The sequence below is a fragment of the Alosa alosa genome, chromosome 3, assembly GCF_017589495.1.
Source record: "Alosa alosa isolate M-15738 ecotype Scorff River chromosome 3, AALO_Geno_1.1, whole genome shotgun sequence".
Classification (NCBI taxonomy): Eukaryota; Metazoa; Chordata; class Actinopteri; order Clupeiformes; family Clupeidae; genus Alosa; species Alosa alosa.
The window spans coordinates 30,011,328-30,036,024 of NC_063191.1; the positions used below are offsets into that span (position 1 = coordinate 30,011,328).

A 24,697-nucleotide genomic window follows, 5' to 3' on the forward strand; every position below is an offset into this window, starting at 1 on the left:
CATTGTGGTGTCCATGACGATGTGGGAAAATAAGCATAAATCTAGCGTACACACCATTTCCATGAATCATGGATGTGATGATGATATAAATGAGGAAATATTAGAGGACTTAAGGAGACGTTGAACTGCATATGCCGATGCCATTTAACCCAAATGTCCAAGCAGCAGCACGGGAGAGGAGAGCTTATCTGACAGAAGAACATTGCAAAAATATCACCATTCATTCATAGTGATTCTGTTAGAGTGAGCCCAAAACATCGGAAAGTATGTCTTTGTGACATTTCTGTATTTACATTTTGTCAAAAAGAAAAATCAATAGCAAACTGTTCCAAACTGAACACTCCTTGCTGTGAACGCTTCTGGCTGTGCCTGAGAAATCCGCCATCATAATAGCAATCTGCCATGGAACAAGCGCGTCCTGTTGTTAAAGGGAATGTGAGATGATGCTCTGATTGGTTTATTGCACGTTACGCCTAAACCACACCCATGAATAATGTAGCTACTGCAGACCAACCCATTTTAGATTTGCATCAGGGCGCAACAGTCATTTATCCCGTCGGTAAAATAGCAACAGCGCCCAAGATCCGCCCACAAAGTTACTTGCGCTTTGCACAAAGATACTTCCGTAATAGGTCATCAAAATAGAGCCCAAAGACACAAACACGTCTCACACAGGCACACACGCACACATGTGCACACACATAGACACAAGCATACGCATAAACAGACACACACACACATACAGTGGGCAGTGCTTCGACTTGGCCAGCTTCACTCGCGGTCCGCGCGTGGGATCACGCGGTATCACGCGACTTTAATTTGTATTTTCCCAGTGTGACGCAAACCCAAACAACCGGTAGATGGCTCAAGTGAGCAGGGTGTCTCGTAAAAAGAAATGGAGCCTGGAAAACCCTACACAGACTTCACTACAAACTTTAGCAGACTGGTTTAGAAATAATTTAATTGCCAGAAATATGCCTGCCCTGCCCTAATAAAGAAATATTAGGTTAACTGCGAAAGTGAATCCCGCTTGCAGCCGTGAAAGAAACGCAGGACAAATGAAACATTCTGGTTTTCTCCGAAAAGCAACGATGATAGACAGACATCATTTGGACAAAATATAGAGCATATTAACCTCCGTTGCTCAGCCAAATGCCTTCCTGTTACGTCCCTGTTATCACGGAGTTACAGGCTATAAACGATTTTTGATGGTCACAAGTTTACTTCATTAGCGGTTTATTTTTTTGATTATTAAAGAGTGTTTTTCATTTAAAGGTTTGACTTTTGTGCTTATTCAGTAGAGCATTTAGTGCTCTTCCCAATCCCAGACGCTCACATTGCATGTTTGTTTGTAATGGATGCAACCGCCAGATACGCTTGTCATAGGCGCCCGATACCGTGGATGCTCCGTCTCTCGGGCACCCACTGAAAACATCGGGCACCCACGTGTGACAGCTTACAGTCCCGCTAAATTTACATTAATTTAAAATCAAACATCGCAGTTTATGTTAAATTCAGCATCTCTCATAATGTGATTGGATATGTTGCTGTCAATTCCCTACTTCATATACTAACCACCAATGAGAGCGTCCTCGTATGAAAATTCCTGACACTTCCCACCTGAAGAATTAACGAAGGCTTTGTCGGTCTTCAGCCCGAATGTTTAAAATGTATATAGCCCTGAATATCATTTTAAAAAGTAGTCTGACAAAGCTTATTGTTTTGTGACACAGCTAAACACTGGTACCTCATAGAACGCCTATAACATAGCCTAGGTGGTCGCAACTCACAAAAAGTAAGCAGATAGAAAGAACTCACGCAAATCTAGCCTACAACACGCAGACAGCTTTATGCTGCCGGGAGAGAGCGCACGCCGCAAGACACTGTGCTTTATTATTGTTGCCTTCTGATGGTATCTTGCTAATTCACAGAACTGCATTAGGTGACACAAATGGTATTGCCTTTATCTTATAACTCCTTGTCTGAGCGACTACCAGGCCTATGGTTTTTAAAAGTCAGATGTTCCTTGACAAAGACATTAGAAAATTAAGAATGTTTATTGACTTGAAAAATACACTAATTTTTGCAAACTCCCTTCATTCAACCCTTGAAGACATCGCGGTCTGGTGTGCTATGTAGATCGTTTCTCGTACCATTTAATTTCTCAGAATTTAGGTCTACTAGGCCTACAATAACGTCATCACCAAATACATCTTTTATTTTTAGTTGATCAACCACAAAGAGTAGCATAGGCCTACTGTGCACAGTGCACTGACGACTGTAGCAGCCCAACGTAACCAGTTGTTGAAGATGAGAGGCAACCCCTTGTTTCAGATAGCCTGGACAACATGTTACCTGGGTGTTGCCTACATTATTAATTAATGGTAGCCTACAATAGTTAATTGATTCGCGTAACATATTAGTTGACTCAAAGAGTAGGGAATCAGGATGGAGAGAGTCATCGGTGTTGCTTTTGGGGATCGAATCCAGTTTAATGCTAGTTTTCAAAACATATATTTTTTACATGTCTTTTGTCCGAGTGGCTGTAATGTAGCCGAGCGCTCATGGCGTATGAAAAGCGACTTCAAACCGCCTAAAACAACTTGTTTGTGAATGTCTGACAACTGCTGCAGCGCATGCACGCGCAAGGAAACCAGTAGGTGGAGAAACCAGAAGGCACACAACACCGGAACGATTTTAAGGCTATTTCGCATAGGCTACTCAATGGTGCTATTTCACATGCATTATAGCGACCCCCACTCACCGGGGTTAGTGGAAGGTGTTAATAGACGATTGGCGTAGCCTACAGTGGACTAGGGCTGTCAAAATTGCTCAAAAATGACGTTCGAATATCCCCTCTAAAATAAACACATGTATTCGAATATATTGGAATATCTAGGCTATATTATTTGGCGATTATGTCAGTGATGCGATCATGTCATCTATTTTTAACTTTTTGTATGGTTATTGCTTGACAGGGGGGATCCCAAGCAGCTTTCAGCCATAAGGCATTTCCTAATTCTCCTGACACTGATATTCAAAATGTTGAAACTATTTCGGCATAGCCTATAAGCAGTTTAATTAAATGTAATGTTAGTTGTAAACAAACGGGCTACTTGGTGAGGCTTGGCCTCACAGATGCGCTCGTGCCTTAAATGGCAATACAAATCTTCACGATAGGCCTATTAACTGACCGCCCGATTCCGTTGTTGGCTGGGGGGCAGGGGGGACATCAGACATTTGTTCCCAAGGGTCTATGAATTGTTAACCCGCCCTGCCCCCAACTAACGCAAACTTTCCACCTCTGAGATAGCTGAAAAGAAGTCTAGAGGACTCCTAACTCACTAGACCTACTTACTGTAGGCTGCGCAAACCACAAGCTTGCATTCGAGGCAGGCTTTCTGTTGAAGAATTTTATATAAATCCTGCGCTAACAGTAATCCTCCTACCCCCGCTACCACAGCTGTGGATAGTGTGGCATGCTCACGCTTTATGTCTCCTTCTTGCAAACTAGACCTATAGCCCAACCATTTACGTCTTCAAAAAATAACAACTTGCCAGATATGCCTTCATAAATTTGGGCTTCATTCAGCATTTTGTTCTTCCACTGGAAATGACTCTTCTACATTTGCTGCCTGCTGCATCCTTTCTGTTTGTATTGTTTAGAAAATGTTTGACGTCTTGAGGTAATGCATTAAACATTGTTTGCTGGTAACCAGCCACAAATAGCCTATAGATTCTTGCGTGCGTTCTCTCCAAAATGTGCCCGTTCTATAGACTATCCAAGTGCATAATTCTGCGGCATAAAGCAGATGTATTTGTGTATTGTACAGAAAAATAAAAATAACCTGTCAAGCAGTCAATTGACTACATTGCAGTCAATAAGTAGGGCAAATTATGAAACCAAAACGTGGGTCATAGTTGTCTAAGCCTCTGCTGTGAGGCCAAACCCATGAACAAAGACGCATTGATATCTGTAATAGTTTTTTTTTTGGTGAAACAAGCTCACAGCCGAACAAGTCATACTGAAGGGAGAGGCAACTGGCATGTGATCTCCCCACGGGCCAATGGATGTACACGTTTTCTCCTGTGCCTACGATATTTAATCCAGTGTTTTGTCAAGTTGCAAAATGCTATTCGTTTTAACAAATTATTATGATAGTATGAAGTACTTTTTGTATAGGGTACTATCTTAATTGCTTTATACTCAATACTTGGCCAATGGCTATTGCATCTGTCTATTGAAAGTGAGAATGTGGCATGTGATTGTATAGGCTTCATAAAATAAAATAAACAGATTGCTAATGGCCTACAAGCTGATCTGGGGGGCTTTTCCCGTACAACTACGGAGTTTAGCTTTTTACTAACAGGATGCATCGTTCAACTAACCAACATGTAAGTTTACTGTTTCCCAAAACTGTCGTGCTTACATAGTACTGTAAGTTTGGACCATGATAGTTTCCAAACTTCAGTAGTCTGGACTAAGGTGGTTAATGACGTTTAGTAGCAGCGAACGGGCATCTGCACATACTTCTGTGGCGCGTTATGTTAAGGCGGCAGATGACAGCGCCGTTGCACAGCAGTTACCAGTCCCCTGTCCAAGAGTTCGAATCTGGGTTAAGACGTTGACAACAATATTGACATCGTTGTTTACCTAAGTTTATCTTTTGTGCAGATCATATTATCAAAATCAGAATCAGCCTTCTTGGCTTGGTTTGCGTAAACTAACAAGGACCCCCCCCATGAAAATCAAAGGCTACATATTCTCAGCTGACTCGTCAAAAAGTGCGCACCACCTTATTATTATCTGCAAGTGTATGACTTTTACTTACGTGCACATGGCTGCAAATTGACTTTTAATTTATGTATTTTCTGCCTTGGGCATTTTAAAATATGGATGTATGGTGGTTAGAAGTGTAAATATCAATTAGAAACCTAAATATATTTATAATTATTAATTTGCAAACAAATAACTGGCGTCAGTGACGTCTTTGACATGAAGATCCCTGGAACTATGCTTCTAGCATTCTACCACAGGTCGAGAGGTGTAGTTGTAACTACACAACTTTATGATAGTGGTTCGCGAGCGTTAACGTTGCTACTATGGTTTTGGGAAACACTAACGTAGTGGAACGATGCATTGGACTATGTAAGTTCCAAATATGAATGTAATTCTGCGGCATAAAGCAGATGTATTTGTTTATTGTACAGAAAAATAAAAATGACATGTCAAGCAGTCAATTGACTATATTGCAGTCAAGAAGTAGGGCAAATTAATTTACGAAACCAAAACGTGGGTCATAGTTGTCTAAGCCTCTATTGCGTAGCCTATTAAAAACGTCGCCAGATAGTATTAAATCGGCAACAACATTGTTTTCTGCAGAAGCCTACCCAAGGCTACAGATTAATTCTGAACAGTCATTCATACATTATTCATAGTGCAGTGCATATCCATATCTATTCTGCTCTTATAAGGTTACTGTTAATACACTGCACATATTTATGGTTAATTTATATTATTGTAAACCATTCCACCTTCTGAACTGTATACTATTGTCTACACTGCACTATATATCTTATACTGTTTATGTACCACATGCCTATACTGTGTGTATCACACTGCTTTTTTGCATTTCTGGTTAGACGCAAACTGCATTCCGCTGTCTCTGTACTTGTATTCTGCACAATGACAAGTTGAATTTAATTGAATCTAATCTAATCAAATGTTGTGGACAGGGCTACGTTCGGCTGGCTTCCAGGCTACTATTCTGCCCTATTTCTTAAGGACTGTTGTTTTATCTTTCTCCCTGAATGTTATTACTACTTTTAAATTCTTTCTGTTTTGTCAAAGAATTTTGAGCTGCATCATATAAATGAAATATGCTACACAAATACAGTGTTACTATAATAATAGTTTGTTGTTGTTAATAATAATACTTGAATGTGTGTTTCTGGTAGTTTGATTTAGAATTGTGTCTTTCCAGAATCTTTTCTCCATGCTATCCCCACCACAGCTCATCCAGAGATTGTATCCCTATCACATCATACTTGGCAAAGAGGGGCGCACGGCTGTGGAGGGATTACTCCATGTAAGGTGCACTGCACACTCATATGCACACAAACACCTGTCAACTCAGACAAGCAGACCTGTTCTATAATTAAGCAGTTATAAATTGATAAGGGGTGGGTATTCACAGATGTGGTGTATGGCAGGTCTATGGCATAATAGATGGATGCCTGCAGCTATTCATGAGGCTGAAGGCAAGTGCAAAGAAGCTGTTCCCGTCCAGATATCCTCTAGAGCATGGGTTCCCAAACTCCATCAATGTGGGCCTCCCCTCTGAAAACAGTGACACCTCAACTTCAGTTAAGCCACTTAAAATTGGTGCTATACTATGCTATGCAATGCAATGAGTTTTCATCATATTTTTGACGTTTGGCTTTGTTGCCCATATCAGGCTCGGGCCGTGCAGCGATAAAATGTGACAAATCTGTCCATTTTAAGTTAGCTATCGGAACGTCACATATTACCGTCACGTATGTCCAACCTCTTACTTGTATCTGTCACTTAATATTAATTTCTATACAAACCAAGGCGGCGTTCCTAAAGAAATGCAAGCACCCACACCATAAGTTTATCTAAATTAGCTATATACCAAAAAATACATTTTACCGTGACTCGAAGAGCTGTAAACAGTGCTGTAAGGCTGTGTGTACAAATCCGCTTGGAGCTCGAGCTCCAAGCTGCAAGTTACCGTTCACTGGTAACTTGCAGCTAGCTCGGCTGGCGGCACTGTTGCTAAATTACGTTATGAAGTTTGGCACAATACATTCTCACTCAGGATAGGGATCAATAATACTTTCCACTATCCCAAAGATTTAGTATACATCTCTCCTGTTATTTATTTGGATTTTATAATGTTGAAAATTACATAATCATTGAAAAAAAAAAACATGGATAGTTCTAACATGAAATAAACGCTTTTCCTTCTTTTTTGAATCAACCTTCCACGCCTCCCCTCAAATTATTTGGCGCCCCCCAGGGGAGGCGCGCCTCACAGTTTGGGAACCTCTGCTCTAGAGTTAACATGCAAAATAGCTAGCCATCCAGCCAGGCTTTGGTGTACGATGTTCTACCAGAGGGGAGGAGTTGGAAAAGATTGTGTCCAGGGTGTACCGTAAGTGATGAAGTACCGTAGTCCTGAAGGGAGAGCAGAAGAGCCCCAACAATTAATGATTTCCACAAACATTGAAAAAATGTAGGCATAATTGCAAATAAAGGCCACCAAGGGAAGGAATTCACCTTATTCACCCGGTGGCCAGAACGAGGCTAAAGGGTACACTTGCCATTACACCTAATTCCAGCAGATGGTGCTGGTAATGCACTCCGTTTGCAAACTGCCGAGGAAAAACTCACTGAAGAAGCTTTCAACCTTTCGCATGCGAGAACTCTTCTGCGCATATCAGTGTGCTTAGAACTCAACTGTAAGAGAACGTAGGGTTGGCCATGGTTGAGCCATTGAATCCTGATTCTGGCCGTATCGGCCACTTCACAATGTTGACAGAGTAAGAATTCGCAGACAGTGCCTTTTATAAACTCACCATACAAATATCACCCCACAAGACAGGTGATTGAAGAAGATTTCAGGTCAGTGACGTCACCTAAAGGTGGATTCCCATTGGTTATCATCTCATGTTGTTCTTCAGGGAACCGAAGTTATATACATAACCTTATGTTTTTTTTCCTTTGAACAACCCATTTCATGATTTGTCTCCATAAAAGATGATATAACAGTGTCAGGCAGTTATATCAACAGGTATAACAGTCTAGATCCTTCACAATAAACAGTTAGCCAAATATTATCTCTCTCTACAGTACCCTCCAGAATTATGGGCAACTCTACTAAAGTTGACTAAAAAAACAGTATAAAAAATAATCTGTTGGTGATTTATTGTAATCTCACAATGAAAAAATTAGGAAAAATCCAACCTTGAAGGGAAGCAAATGTATTTTGAGAAAAAGGAAAATATCATTACTCAATTATTGGCACCCCTGCTTGTAATACTTTCTTAAGCCTCCCTTTGCCAATAAAACAGCTTATAATTTTCTCCTATGACACCCCTTAAAGTTGGAGAATACAAAGCAAGGGATTTAAGACCATTCGTCTTTACGAAATCTCCCCAGATCGTCCAGATTCCTAGGTCCACACTTGTACATTCTCCTCTTTGACTCACCCAACTCTTTTTCTATGGAGTTAGATCAGAGGACTGAGATGGCAATGGCCAAAGCTTGATTTTGTGTTCAGTAAACCATATTTGTTTTGATCTGGACGTTTGTTTTGGTTCATTGACCTGATTAATGATCCAAATGACTAACTTTTTGTGTCTTGGCAGAGATTGACTGATTTCCTTTGAAAATGTTCAGGTTTTTCTTGGTGTTCATGATACCAAGCAACTTAATTATGTTCCCAAGGCCTTTGGGAATAAAAACATCCCCAGCACAGCCCCTCCACCATAATTCTCATTAGGCATGTGGTTCTTTTCAGTATAGTCATTTTTCTTTGTACGCCAAACACACCTAAAGTGTTTCTAGCCAAAAAGCGCAATTTTCATTTCATCTGACAATATACCACACTTCCAGACAAAGTCACTGTACCATTCAGTAACTCCTGCAGTTTACATGGGCAATTAAATGACTGGGCAGGTTTTTACCTGGCATGCCCTCTACATAATCTATTAGCAGTGAGGTCACTTTTGAAGATTTTTTGGAGGACTTGGTGACCCCAAGATAATACCTTTTTCTGTAACTCTCCAACAGTGGTTCTTATGGAATTTTTTGCCATACTTTTTTGCCATCTTACCATACTCCATACTGTACGTGGGGGCAGGATAACTATGGGTCTTTGTCCAAGCATGTTTGTCAAATTTCCAGTTGATTAGAACCTTTTAATCATTGTTTTAACTGTAAATATAGGCATTTTCAAGAAAGTTCCCTGACTAACAAATATCAACACACTTCCTTTTTATTTAAATTTAGTGTATTCTCTTGTCTTTCCAATGTTGAAAAATGACTAGAGGATTTAGCCTCTGTCACTTTATTTTCATACCTTAGTGAAAAAGAAAGTCATGAACTACTTCTGAAAGTTCACAGACACTCTGATTAACTTAAATAAGTTGAAATTAGATAGGAAAATACTTCTGTTAGGTTTTGTATAAGATTTTTCTAGGGGTGCCAATAATTGTGAGCTATGTGTTTTTGTTAAAAATATTTATTTCTTTACAACTTTAATATTTTCCTTTTTCTCAGAATAAACTTGCTTCCCTTTTATACCTGTTTTTAGTCAATTTACCAAAGGTGCCAATAATTCTGGAGGGTACTGTATATGGCAGCATCGCTTTTCCAGAGATGTAGGTGTGTAGGCTTTATAATATAGTAAAATGTTTACCCATGTTGTTATCAAAGAATGACTGACAATTCAAATTGTTTTATTGTGGTTTGGAATATGTGTAGTATTCATTATTGACAGCTATGGGATGGTTGCTATGTCTTGATAAGGTCAGGTTGCATTCCCAACACTGGGACTGCAAACGAACAAAACCACTAGACTCAATGCAACACAACTGAATTCAGATAGTCAAGAACCAGCATTGAAATTACCAGTGTATAACTGCAGACTTAATGTATGGTATTACCCCTAACTATCAATTCTAGAGACAAGATACAAGTTGTTCCCATTTAAATTTATATTCAACATTCAATTTATATTCAACATTCAACATGCCACACCTGTTTGAGACTCTTGAATTAGGTATTTTATATTACATTTTAGTTGACCAAGAAGCAGTTTTACAGCAGCCTTATCTGTCAGTCCACACTTTTTATACGGCAGCATTGTTTGGAGGACTAGAATAGTCATTTTATATCTGAAACTATTGTCCTTTTTTTTAGCGATTTGAGCTTTTTGAGTCTCCTGAGTGCCATGTTTCTGAGGTGGTCAACGTGGAATCGGTCAGTTCAAAGATTACAGCTCAAGTGGCTGTTACCATCCATGCTGCAGGTGATAACATCACTTTTCAGGTGAGAGATAATTGAGGCTATTGTAAATATTTGTAGTAAGGATTCCTTGTTACAAATTATCTTATGCATCTACAAATTATGAAATGCAACATTGACTTAATGTCACTAATGTCTACGTACCAGGAAAGTGTTGAGTCATTGAGTTTGTGAGGAAAAGTTTTTGGTTGAAGTTACTGTACATTAGGCTTCAAAGAGCAGGATTATGTCCATGGCTTGGATTAAATAATGTCCATGAGTTGGATTAAAAGATATCTTATTTGTCTGCCTAAATGAATGTGACTAAAGATGGATTTTGATTATTAAAGCCTGTGCCATATACCTTCATATATCTTCATAGTGTTTTGTTTTACTTTTCTCTGCTTTGTCTGCCTCTAATCATCCCCCCTCCTCTCAGGTGCCATGTGGAAGTCGCCCACCCCGTCCACCCCATAGGAGCCTTGGCTTCATCAGGACACCCACTCATTCTCACTTGCTTGCAGAGATGATGCAGTCTCATTTTGTCAAAGACATTTGTCTTATTGGAGCCAAGGTATACTTTGTAAATATCAGGCCTATAAGGGTCATCACTCGCTATTGTAGCTATTCGTAGATGAGAACGAAAAAAATATTAATCTTAGTCTGTTTTCCAATCTTCTGTTATTTTACTCTTCAGGCAATTATGTTTATGAAACGACTATTCATATTTTGTATTTGGTTGGCTCTCTCCTTTTTTGCTTTTTACTGCACAGGGGTGTGGCAAATCTGTTTTTGTTCGTGAGTTTGCTGAGATGCTGGGGTATACCATCGAGCCTATGATGCTGTATCAGGTATTTGTGTGCTACTTCATGATAGTCAAAATAATTAATGTCAATAATATGACATTATAGAGCAATGGTTCTCAGCTAGGGGGTTGCAAGATAATTTCTTGAAGGTCGCCAAATTGTATGTAAATAGTAAAAATATAAGAAAGAATAATTTAATTCAGCATCACTTTTCTATGGAGGATGTTTTTGTGACATATCTTTAATTATACGTGTGAATTTATCTTTTCTTCTATGTGTCAATCCATTGGTCAATAAATATGTCAATAATTAAATAAATTCATTCACTATTCTTCAATCTAAATTTCAAATGATTCTTCAATTTTGAAATTGAAGTGAATAAATTGAGAAATATATTGATGTATTTTTAATTATTGATTCAGTTATTGAATGATAGATTGGCACATGTAATGCAAGACAGATTGACAGTATTTATTGCCCAATAGATGGACACATATATTGAAAGACACATAGAATGTACACACACATTTAAAAGACACATAGAATTGACACAAGGAATGAAAAACATATTGACACATATATTGACATATTTATTTATCAATAGATTGACACATATAATGATGTATGTATTTATGTATTGACATATTCAATTACCAATAGATTTACATGTGTACATCCCTCTTTCTGCTAAGGAGGAGGCTGCACTTAAAGAACTGCATAGCATGATCAATGAGCATAAAAACTAGTATCCTGATGGTGCTTGTCATTTCGTGGGAGATTTTAATCACTGCAATCTTCAGAAAACCACTTTCCAAACCAGAGGAAATACTCTCGATTATTGCTACAATAACATCAGAAATGCAGCTGAACCCAAACCCCACTTTGCCAGATCTGACCGCCTAGCAATCCTGTTAAAGCCCACATACATCAAACGCCTGAAAGCTAATCAGTCTCAATCAGAACTGTCAATATATGGACTGATGATGCTTTAGCAAGTCTGTAGGGCAGCCTAGAGTCCACAGACATGAATGTGTGAGTTCGCAGACAACATTCATGACTACACAGACACTGTCAGTTTCTACATCATCTGGTGCACCTCCATCTGTGTCCCCTCCGGATCTGTTTGGGTGCATAACATCGGGGATTTAGAATGTTGTTCTGGCAATGAGGGGGTACAGTATTCTAGAATTCCGTGGCAGTTAGAGTTAAAGGAGCGATTTGGATCGTTACTGAACGTTCTGTAGGCCAAAATCAAAACACTGGTGAACATTCTCTAGACTACCAGACGCGAGCCTCTTTTGGGTTGCCAGATGTAACGTTAATGAAGATTTAGCTAACGTTAGTTGACCTGCAGCTGCTTTAACGTTTCTTCAACCATGACCCAGCTACACATTACGGAAACAGTGAAAACAAAAAATACCTTTCTAACCAACGTATTTAGCTGAAGTTAGCGATGCAGATGAAGTTTAGCCTAGGCTACCTGTCGTGGAGAAATATGGCCAACTCTGCGTCAGACTTGATATTCTTCGTTTGATGAAGACGTTGCCATCTCAAGAAGCTCCTCCGATGTCCACTTAATTTGTTTCTTGTTTTAATTTTGGAAATTTGTCTGCCTCTTGTAGGCGTTCATGACTAGGCTACAACTGACAGCAAGTTGACAGTTGGTCTTTGCTAATTTGGCAACACAAATAGGAGGACATGCCAGCCCATTATTAATACGCTATTCTAGAATTAATCGTTCAAAACATAAATGAAAATTCCAAGAGATTCCGCCCCGTGACTAATTTTTTTCATGGGTTTTTACATTACATTACATTATATTTGGCTGACGCTTTTTTAGCCAAAGCGAATAACAACATGGTAAACAGTTTAAGTTTTAGAGCAATTCTCAACAATTTTAGGACAATTTAAAAAACATTAGAGTACAGTAAAAATAAGTGCATCAGTGAGTGCTGTTTTTAACAGTTACGTGTCAGTTTAAGACGGCTGGTGAGTGCTAGGATCAGCAAGACTTGTTGTAAGTGTTGCTATTAGAGGAGATGTTCTCTAAAGAGCTGGGTCTTCAGGAGTTTTTTGAAAATCGAGAGGGATGTCCCTGCCCTTGTAGGAACTGGCAGTGTGTTCCACCAACGAGGAACAACAGATGAGAAAAGTTTGGATTGGCCTGAGCGCATTGGTGGTAGAGCTAGACGCCGCTTAGCCTGAGGAGCCGCAGCGGTCTGGAGGTAGCGTTTGTCTGTATGGGAGGGCATTCAAGTAGGTGGGAGCAGAACCAGAGACTACTTTGTAGGCAAGCGTTAGAGCCTTGAATTTGATGCGGGCCGCCATAGGTAGCCAGTGTAGCTGGATGAGCAGCAGGGTAACATGTGCCCTTTTGGGTTGGTTGTAGACCAGGCGTGCCACCGCGTTCTGGATCATCTGAAGTGGTTTCACTGCGCAGGCTGGGAGACCTGTCAGGAGGGCGTTGCAGTAGTCGAGTCGTGAGATGACTATTGCCTGAACCAGAAGTTGGGTAGCATCTTGAGTCAAGTAAGTCCTGATTTTCCGTATGTTGTAGAGTGCGAAACGGCATGACCGGGCGACTGAGGCGATCTGAGAAGTTTAGTTGGTTGTCGAGAACAACTCCTAGATTTCTTGCAGTCCTGGTAGGTGAAACAGACAGGGAGTGAAATTTGATGTTGATGTCGTGGTGTATGGTAGGTTTAGCTGGGAGGACCAGCAGTTCAGTCTTTGAGAGGTTCAGCTGGAGGTGGTGTGCCTTCATCCATGTAGCTATGTCTGAGAGGCAATCCGAGATCCGTGCTGAAACCAAGGGGTCATCAGGTGGAAAGGACAGATAGAGCTGTGTGTCGTCTGCATAGCAGTGGTATGAGAAGCCATGCGAACGGATAATCTGTCCCAAGGGGGTGGTGTAGATAGCAAAGAGAAGGGGGCCCAGCACTGAGCCCTGGGGGACCCCTGTGGTGAGATGGTGAGGTGCAGATAGCTGACCAAGCCATGACACGTTAAATACGGTTTTACGGGTAATGTTGTCAGATAAGCCATTACTTCAATTCATTGTGTTTCCTTACTCTCTGACAACATATGGTGATAATTTTTGGAATGGTTACAGTTTATTTTCCATTTTTTCCTACATACTGATCCTTTAAGAACGTACTACTCAACCGTCAATTTAGTACGTTATATTTATGGTTATGATTATGGATACGCTTTTGTCCAAAACGACATACTTTGCCTCTCGCCCTCGTCCATTAATTCTGTGTAACAGGACACCTCGGCGGCCGTTATCCCTTACTTAATGGCCCTTTATGATGTCATAATGCCCAATAGAAAGTCTATGGGGGAAAATCAACTTATTATTTTGTTAATATCTCAAAATTACAAAAATTAAAAATACATAGCATCCATGTCCTCTAGAAGACTTATGTTACAAAGTTTAAATGAAGTTTCTAAGTTAAACGGGTCAAGTTGGGGGGCAGCCGTGGCCTACTGGTTAGCGCTTCGGACTTGTAGCCGGAGGGTTGCCGGTTCGAACTCCGACCAGTAGGCACGGCTGAAGTGCCCTTGAGCAAGGCACCTAACCTCTCACTGCTCCCCGAGCGCCGCTGTTGTTGCAGGCAGCTCACTGCGTCGGGATTAGTGTGTGCTTCACTGTGTGCTGAGTGTGTTTCACTAATTCACGGATTGGGATAAATGTAGAGACCAAATTTCCCTCACGGGATCAAAAGAGTATACTTATATACTTATACTTAAATAGTGCAAACAAAAAGTGGTCAGCGGAATAAGAAGAAGCCTAGGAAGAACAGTACAGTGCATTTTCATGCACTGTAATTATAATAATAAGAAGCCTAGTGATAACAGTACAGTGCGTTTTCATGCACTGTCATAATAAGAAGCCTAGAAAGAACAGTACAGTGCATTTTCTTGCACTGTAATAATAGGTTACCTGGGGATTACTAAACATTTCTTATGAATCAACTTTTTTTTTTCAAACATTTCTAATGATAACAACTTTGTGTGTGTGTGTCTGTCTGATATACCTTGCTCAGGACATGACTGCTCGGGACTTACTTCAGCAACGTTACACATTGCCCAATGGGGACACAGCTTGGAGGGCTTCCCCTCTAGTTAATGCAGCTCAGGAGGGCAAATTGGTGGTACTAGATGGCATTCACAGGGTCAACCTAGGCACACTGGCCGTTCTCTCCAGGTCAGTTAAGATTCCAGAAACTATTTCCCTTTCAGGTTAAGGGTAAGATTGTTAGCTAATAATAAGCAACACTGTGACTCTTGAGTATGGTAGACGACGGATGCAAACAACATGCAATGTATGACAACACTTGCAAATCGCCAAAACACTTCAAAGTAGGCAAAACACAACCAACTTAAAAAAAACATCTTCATCAATTTGACAACACATGCTCAGCATTTAGAAAACACGCTGCAAATTCACAACACATTTCAGAAACGTGCTGCAAATTCACAACACACCACAACACAAAACCCAGAGCCAATGAGTTAGATGGACATGTTGGACATGTGAAGCAAAATATATGTTGGAAGGCTGTCATCAAACTATTCATTTGTTTCATGAACTGTACTAACATATCACTTTTGCGCATTAAATTCTACTTTCTTTGTCTCCCTCAGTTTCGTTTTCTCTTACTAAAGTAGTTGAACTGCACTATTCTTTATCTTATACTGCTACTTACAGGTTGCAAAAGGCAACAACACAAGTAATTACAGTAGTAGTGGTAATTGAACACAAGGCTACAATATCTTGGAATAGACAAAAAGTGCAATTCAACTACAGTACTTCAGTAATAGAAATGAAACTTAGAGGGAGACAAAGAATGTACCGTTTAATGTGTGAAAGTGATATGTTAGTGCAGTTCATGAAATAAATGAAAACAGCCTTCCAACATAAGCCCGTCGGCCATCGTACATTAGCAGTTTATTACAATGAAATTAAAAGTAATTCTCAGTGAGTAATTCTCTGAATAAGTTGTTGTTTTCCATTGCATAATGTATAATCATTTATAATTTAGATCATTTTCAGACTTAAAGGAACACACCACCGTTTTAGGAATTTTGGTTATTCACTGTTCGGCAGTGCCCCCGCTAGATTAGCTTAGCATAGTGAATGGAATCTCTTGTTGCCGGATAGCATGTCATCAGTAAAATTGCAAAATGTTTTTGCTCACTTATCTAACTCTAGGGGAGATGGTGAATAACCGAATTTCATAAATCGATGGCGTGTTCCTTTAAAATGTAGCAATTTTAGGCAGGGCTTATGCACGATAATTATCTAAATAGTGAGGTGAAATATCTTGATAACTGTAACCACTTGGAATTGAGTTGTTTTTTTTTGTGACACAATAACCTAATGTTTAATAAACTCAATACACAGTTTTTTTTTATTTGCATAAAACACTGTTATGTGGTTTATTGACGGACTGTCTAAAAAAACTCCCATGTTTTGAAACCTAAATGTTAACAGGTACGGTAATGTAAGGAAATGTGGATATGCACTGTCAAAAATAATCTCCTCGTTTTCTCTCCCTTTACAACCCCACACACACACCCACACCCACACCCACACACACACTCACCCCGCTACCACCACCGTCTAGACTGCTTCATGATCGAGAGTTGGCACTGTATGATGGCACCCGTTTGCTCAGGTGGGACAGGTACCAGGCTATGAAGCAGGAGCTGCAGCTGTCTGATGAAGAACTGCAAAAGAGGTTTGCCATTAGCAATTAGTAGCCTAAGCAGCTGGCCTCACACAACTCTGTGTAGTTGCCTTCATTGATTTGAATATATCTACAGAACCATAAGATAGACTTTTCATACTAACCACACTACCAATTACCTTGAATTAACTATGTTACAAGACAATATGTATTCTATTCTTAGAAATAATTTTTATTTCTATGCACACCAAACCAAGCCTTGTCAAACCAAGCGTGGTCTGTTTTGGCTACATAATCATTCTAGACACCACATTGGGCAATTGACAGGGCAAATCTATGGAACTCAATTGCAAAACAGGCTCTAAATGAGTGGAAATTAATAGAAAATGAACTGCATGAGGTAGTGCAAATCACACCACTTTCAATACATGACAAGTGGTGTTGAAGTTTAAATAGCTCTAACATGGGCAAGATTGTATGTTACTAGCCAAAAGGGCACCACAGCCAATGCGAGCCAGCATTTAAATATTTGTGATTGATTCATTTAACACTCATATAACCTTAGCATCATCTTATTTGATCATTGATCTCATTGCTTATTATGACCGCCGCTAGCGAAGCGGTCATACAGGGATTGTCAAAGTTGGTTTTTTTTTTTCCCCGTCATCTACTTCCTGAATTTTTGGTTACACCGGAACACCGGAACACCGAACCACCGGGGAACATGAAATTTGGTGGGAATGTAGCCCCACTAGACTTTTACGGAAAAAATTTGTTTGGTCCCCGGGGACCAATCCCCCCCCCGCGCTGGGCCCCACGAAACCCAAAAAATTCAGTTTTTTCCTAAATAACTACCTGAACCGTGGCACCGAGGATGAAGACATTTTTATGGTATGTTGGTCTCCAGGGCCCACATCAACCTAGCCCATAATCACTCATTTGTGATTTGCACCCCCCCGGTAAAAAATGAAAATGCAATATCATTCTGCTTTAATTGCCCCTCTCTTCAGTTAAAGGACAAGTTCGGTATTTTACATTTAAAGCCCTGTTTTCAGATAGTTTATGATTAAATAGAACGTTTAACATTGAAATTTGGACACATGCTGCTGTCCTGAGAATTTTCGGTTTCTGTGGTAGCACCCCCCTCACCTCCACAACGCTGCATAGGTGCACTGGAACAATCTTTCTAAAACGCATTAAACTTTCGTTTACAAAGACGCGAAACTCACCGAGTGGTCAAGGGTGTTCACTGATATGCTCACACAAAAATCGCTGCAAAAGATTCTTTCCAACAGGTTTTATCGTAGTTTTTGTCCAACTCCATTGACTTGTATTAAATGTGCAGTTGCGGTATCGTATTGTCACGTCCATGGCTAATGCTAAAATGTCTTGGAACTTGCACGATGTGAAATATAGCCTATGTGAATCATTACGTTTTCATCATGAAAGTTCCACAGCCAAAAAAATAGTAAACGTACAAAATCATGTAGCCAAATTATTCATGTAGGCTAGGGTTAGTGTTAGGCTTATGATGTGAACATGACGGGTTATGGACATAACAAATAAGTTCATTTTCCGCCTGTTACAAACGTTACGTTACAAAATGTCAACTTTACAAGTTCTTCCAACTCTGTCGCCCCAGGAGGTAATTTCTCAGACGAAAGAGCTTTTTGGACGATTTGTTTCGACCTCCAGCGAAGTTCAGTAAAATGCTTCAGCTTTCTGCAGATCCTCAACAGGTGTGCTCACATCCAACCCCAGCAACTCCAGCCACAACTTTAGCCTTTCTGGATCGTTGAAAGGAAGTCTGTGACCACTTTTTTGCCACAAATTTTCCCGCATTTCGGAACTGCACAAAATCGCCCCATTTTTAGCTGTCTGTTGCAAAATACTTCAAGACAGCGATCTTCTGCTACGTCTGTGTATTCAATGAAATGCCAGTGGTTTGCTTGTAATTGACAAGTGTACGGTGTAAGGTGCATTATCTCCACCAACTGGGCTTGAGTGTCTATTATTCAAGCTCTCAACGGAAGAATGTACGGGTGTGAGGCGTTTGGAAAAATAGCTCCACAGTTTTACAACGAATGGTAAAACACCTGTTGGAAAGCATCTTTTGCAGCGATTTTTGTGTGAGCATATCAGTGAACTGGGGGCAGTGTGCTGTAAGTATGTAGAGGATGTGTGTTGGAGAAGATCCTGAAGACAATGTGCTGTGTATGTAGGGAGGGGGGGCAGTGTGCAGCAAGTATGTAGAGGAGGCTTACTGTAGCTAGCAGTGTGCTGTATGTATGTGAGGTGATGACAGTGATGATGTAAGTGTGTGTGTTGGGGGTGGGGGTGCAGAAAGGCTAGGCAATCAAGGACATGGGTAGATAGATGGAGGAGAAATCAAAAATAATAAATAAAAAGTTCTATGGAGATGTGCAAAAGTTGGAGAAAGTCAGATGCGTGTGTGTGTGTTTTGACGTGTGATGAAATAAGAAAATAACTAAAAGGTCTGTAGCATAGGGAGAGGGATGTAAAAGTGCTAAAAGTCATGTGTGTGTGTGGGGGGTCATGAGTGCTGAGGAGTGAATGTGTGCAAAGTCAGTATAGTGTGAGTTCAGAGTTCGGATGGCCTGGGGATAAAAACTTCTCCTGAGTCTCTCAGTTCTGGCTTTGTGACTACATAGGCATCTTCTTGATTTCAGCGGTAGGAATAATCCATTGTTAGGATGAGAAGAGTCCTTCAGAATCTTTTGGGCTCTTAGGAGTACTCTACTGGAATAGGTATCTTGTAGAGCAGGGAGTTGAGTTCTTATAGTACGTTCAGCTGGGCGCACTACTCTCTGCAGAGTACTACAATCTCTAACTGTGGAGTTCCCATACCAGGTGATGATGCTACCAGTTAGAACACTCTCAACCGCTGAAGTGTAGAAGGCCTTCATGATGGATGTAGAAACTTTGAATTTCCTTAGCTGACGAAGGAAGTAGAGTCTGGACTTCTTCAGAACATATTGAGTGTTAACAGTCCAGGGTCATTCCACGTCAGTTCAACCAGGGCCCACGCACTTAGGTCTCAAAAAAATTCTGAAAAAATTACCAGGTGTACCTATGTTACACAGGAGACACACTGTAAAATTACTCTTATGTAAGATCAATACTTTCCAAGATACAGCCAGTTTTAGGGGTGTTGATTTTGTTCGGCTCTTTTTTGTCAAAGTTCACAAGCCCACAGCGCAAGAACTAAACCATGTAGGAGGCTCAAATTTTGCATGCTGGTACATAAATAGGAATAGTATGTAGCAAAATCGTCACGTTTGGTCTGGATAATCCTGCATGGTCATAGACAGCTATGACGCCCTCAAAGTTGATACAAATGCTGGGCTCTGTTTAAGCCTTCAGAAGACATATTTGTACTCAACATAGGCTCTTGATTTATTTTCCTTACTGAGATAAGTAGAAACACTCTCACAAAAAGCAATGAACAGAAAATAATTCCCTTCAGGGTCTGAACAGCAGACCTCACAAGTCTGAAAAATCATTTTGGTTATCATTTTCAGAGCACCCAAACACCTTGTGGGAATATACAAAGATTTTTAAATATGTTTTCCTTATTCTCCATGATCCCTTCTTTTTTGAAAACACCAATTTGACTTGTCTTATGCAAATCTTTCTTTTTTATTTTCCACCCTGAACATGGGCAAAATGCCCCATTGACATCAATATGTTTTATATAGAGTCACCACACTGCCACCTGTGGTTGTATAGAGTAACCTGTGGTTACTGTGGTCACCAACTTGTGGTTGGTGAGGAAGTCAAATATCCAGTGACACAGGGTGGTGTTCAGTCCTAAGGCCTTCATCTTTGTGACCAAGGTGAGAGGTACTATCGTGTTGAATGCTGAATTAAAGTCAATGAACAGCATCCTCACATAATTCCCATCCCCCTCCTCCAGGTGAGTTAAGGTGGTGTGCATGAGGTTTGAGATGGCATCCTCTGTAGACCTGTTGGCTCTGTAAGCAAATTGGAGGGGGTCGAAGGAGGCAGGGAGGGATGAGCAGATAATGTTTTTCACCAGCTTCTCAAAACACTTCATCACTGTAGACGTCAGGGCTACTGGGCGGTAGTCATTCAGACATGATGGACTTTTGTTTTTCGGTACTGGAACAATAACAGACTGCTTGAGGCAAGTAGGAACTGTCTCTTGAGCCAATGATGTGTTTAAGATATAAGTGAACACAGGAGCTAACTGAGCAGCGCAGGATTTCAAAACCCTGTTAGAAATTCCATCCGGTCCAGCAGCTTTTCTACAATTAACCCTCCTAAAGGCATTGCTCGTATCGACCTCAGTGACACAGAAAGGTGCATCCTCATTTGCTTCACATGCTGCAGCTAGATAGTCTGTGTTTTTCATGTCAAAGCGAGCATAAAAAGCATTAAGTTCATCAGGGAGGGCTTTACTCACATTCATCATAGGAGGGGACTTTCTTTCAAAGCCAGTGATGGTTCGGAGTCTTTTCCACACTCGTGCTAGTTTCACCCTCCAAGAAATCAGCTTCAACTTTGTCTCTATAGCGCCGCTTAGCATCTTTAATAGCTCTACGTAAACTATAAGATGCTGCTTTGTAATCCGTCATATCCCCTGAAATAAGCCCAGCATTATAAGTCATGGTGTGTGTCTTTAATGCCGTTCTCACTTCTCTATCCACCCATGGCTTCTGGTTAGGGAAGCTTCGGATCTTTACAGTTGGGATGATGGAATCCGTTAGCATATTGATGTAACTCAATGATACTTCCGTAAACTCATTTATGTCAGCAGAGTTCGTCTTGAACATCTCCCAGTCAATGTTGCTAAAGGCGTCCTGTAGCCTGGCTTCCGATTGGTCAGTCCAGCGCTTGACCTCCAGCGCTTGAGTTTCACGTCTTTGTAAACTAAAGTTTAATGCGTTTTAGAAAGATTGTTCCAGTGCACCTATGCAGCGTTGTGGAGATGGGTGGGGGTGCTACCACAGAAACTGAAAATTCTCAGGACAGCAGCATGTGTCCAAATTTCAATCTTAAACGTTCTATTTAATCATAAACTATCTGAAAACAGGGCTTTAAGTGTAAAATAGCGAACTTGTCCTTTAAGATGTTCAGAACTGCACCAAATTTTGTGTGTATGATTAACCTGACATTCTCTGGGGGTATGCCAAGTTTCGTAGAATTTCATCCATGGGGGTCTAAAAAATTAAGTTGTATACATTTAGTGACTGTACACTCATTGGCCTGTAGATGGTGGTGCACACATATACACACACAGGCACGCACATACAATCAGTATCGGCAATTAGAACGTCCGATACATAATTACAAATTCAGTAGGATTAAAGGAAAACCAAATATTCATCATAATAATTTGCCTGCATTTCCAGTATTGGCGTCACATAGTCCACCAGATAGCGCATCGTTGCAGTGAGACGTAATTTTGTTGGAAGTTAATCTAAAGTGGGTTGGAATGACACTACGCTTCCTACAAGGACAAGACTGTAGTTTACCGCAGAGAACGTCTAATAAGGGTAGGATGATTTCTGCATGACATGTAATTCCCATTTCTTCTTGAAGCCGAAATAAATCTGAGAATGTTTATCGGACATGCTTGGTTTTTACTGCAGGTAGGCTACGTTAATCTTAAGTTATATCAATAGCCTAGAGTAGGTAAAATGATGTTACCGTTAGCATTGGTTGAGTGATGGAGGCCAATTTGCAGTGGCGGGCCTTCAAGGCCTAACTTTTTTCAAACGAATGAAAAATAATAGTGTCTTTAATAACATTTTACTTTACCATTTATTATTCGCTTCTTCTTCTCCTTCCCGATCGTTCTTGACTAGGCTAAACATATCCTACCGCTGTCCGCTATATTTGATTGACTGATTGTGTGAACAAATAGTGAGGGCGTGCAATACATTTTTATCCAATCGCATGTCTTGTTAAGGCCCACATCAGGCCTTCACAAGGAATCACTGCGTTTTCGGAACCTAAGCAACCATTAGAAATCATATGTGGATTTGGATTGATTGATGGCTACATCTGACTGATTAGCCAATCAAATCGACCTATTATGGCGAGGAAGGCAGGTCTGACTGCAGTTGGGCCTGCAATGTTCGAAAAGAATACTCGGAACCGTTCATCACGAATTTTGATGCTAGTCGCTAGACTATCTATTTGACTTGAACTTCGTGAGCATGTACGGTCAGTCAGACTGATATTCACTGGAAAAGTACATGTCACACTGACATGGGTATGGTTATAGCTATGGACAATATATTGACCGTTTTTGTTTAAAAAAAATATATTGATAAGCATTCATCAAAGTTACAGTGTAAACTGGACTACATGTTAGCAAGATGCACATAATGTCAGCTAGCTCTGCCTGTAGCTGGTCAGTATGCAGGAATTGGTAAGTCTTGTTTCATGTTATTTGAAAACGTAGACTTAATACATGCTTGTAATCTGGCCCTTTTCTAAATAAAAAAAAAAGTGTTTTTGTTCTGCTTGCAAACCGCAGTGCTTGGTTACTACTAGATTGTATGCTATCTTGAAGTTGTGTGAGTTGATGTGGCTTTGGTTAAGCTGTCTGGATCGGCATCTACTGTATGTGAAAATTGTCATTTGCCTTGGTTTTTCTGCCCTGCTAGTTAGTCTGGCTATTTATATATCTGTGTTTTGTGGACATTATTGGTGAAATCAATGGCGTGGCCATCAGACATCATGAAATAGGCAACAAGCAGTAGCATAGGGCAATACATTTTCTGACTTTTATATTTAATATCATGGTGGTGTGCTGAGACATTTTCTTATCATTTTCTGTTAAGACGCTTTCTCATAAATACGTTTGGCAAACACTGTAGGATAGCCTACTGTAGTTCCACATTAGCTTTTGATTAATCAGAGCAGCAGCACAACCTAAAACAGTTGCACTAACGTTAACGTTAAAGCTACAGCTAAGTAGGAGAGCCCTACAAACAGTCTGAAGCAAGTTTGCTGATGTCAGATTAAACTATTAAATGAACACATCATTGTAGACGTGGCAGTGTTACATAAGTTAGGCAACCGATAGCCTAAATATTTAAAAATAGTCTGCACAAACCCATATACTTGAGCCCACTTGGTGTTCACTTTCAATATGACATGGACTAAATTGCACGTCTTCACCGGACAGTAGGCAGCAGATTGTAATGAATATGGGTGATAAATAATGCCTAGCCTTGTCACTTTGCTGCTGATAAGGATGATCCGGGTGCTATTCGCCTAATAAAGATCTAAGCAATGCGGAATTTAGCTCGGAACATTAATTGTTTGTCTAACGAAGATTCTAGAGTGCTACACATGAGAAAGCGTAAGAAAGAGAAAACTTTTTCCTCCCACCGTGAAATGCTGGGAAATTGCACATTTTAACGCTGAAATGCAAAAATAAATCTTCGTGGGTATCCCCCCGGAACGCCCCCCTATTATTATTTTTTGTCAAAAAATAGGCATCATTGAAGGCCTAACCACTGAACGCACGGTCCGCCACTGCCAATTTGATTATTGATGTATTTGTAGAAAACCATAAATGCGGTTATAGGCTACCAAGCAAATTGATATGCACTAATTGCATCTTTCGACTGTCATCTCATTTTCTTTTCTAATGGAAAATATATAGGCTACCTGAAAAATAACCTGTCTATGATGCATCCTAAACACCGCGCTGGGACATTTCTGCTCAAATTCTCAAAAAGCATCTGAGTCAACGTTCATTCTCAAACACCCATATAGGCTACTTCAATCCTCTATTTTCAAAGGTGATTCAAGTAAGGAAGAGCATGGTTCAAAGTAAAGTAACTAGGACTGAAACTACATAAATTCGTCAAAGTGAATAATTTGTGTCAACTCACCGCAATGTAGATTTATTAACGCACCTGTGATGATCTACATCTCCATGTAAACCAAATGTTTTAGAGCGCACGTTGAGAGATGTATCCAGGGCAGGGCTGTACCTACACATATTTGTTGCACGTGCTACAAAAATCATTCTTTGCGATGGATGATTTAGTACCAACGTTACACCGGTCAGATACAGTTTTGCTTATGGCTATACCGTGAGACTGAGATGCTTTTTGTTTGTTCGAAGTGCGTGTTTAGGGTGTGAGAGGGGAGTC

General features: G+C 40.3%; 1 protein-coding gene across 1 annotated transcript in view; it reads left to right on the forward strand.

Annotated features, from left to right (window-relative positions):
• vwa8 (von Willebrand factor A domain containing 8) overlaps positions 1–24,697 on the forward strand; it is a 210,269-nt gene that overhangs the window by 41,031 nt on the left and 144,541 nt on the right. The window contains exons 9-14 of the mRNA XM_048239952.1: positions 5,985–6,089; positions 9,950–10,078; positions 10,473–10,607; positions 10,807–10,884; positions 14,889–15,049; positions 16,473–16,586. Of these exons, the coding sequence (XP_048095909.1) occupies positions 5,985–6,089; positions 9,950–10,078; positions 10,473–10,607; positions 10,807–10,884; positions 14,889–15,049; positions 16,473–16,586 (722 nt within the window). The remainder of the gene's footprint in view (positions 1–5,984; positions 6,090–9,949; positions 10,079–10,472; positions 10,608–10,806; positions 10,885–14,888; positions 15,050–16,472; positions 16,587–24,697) is intronic.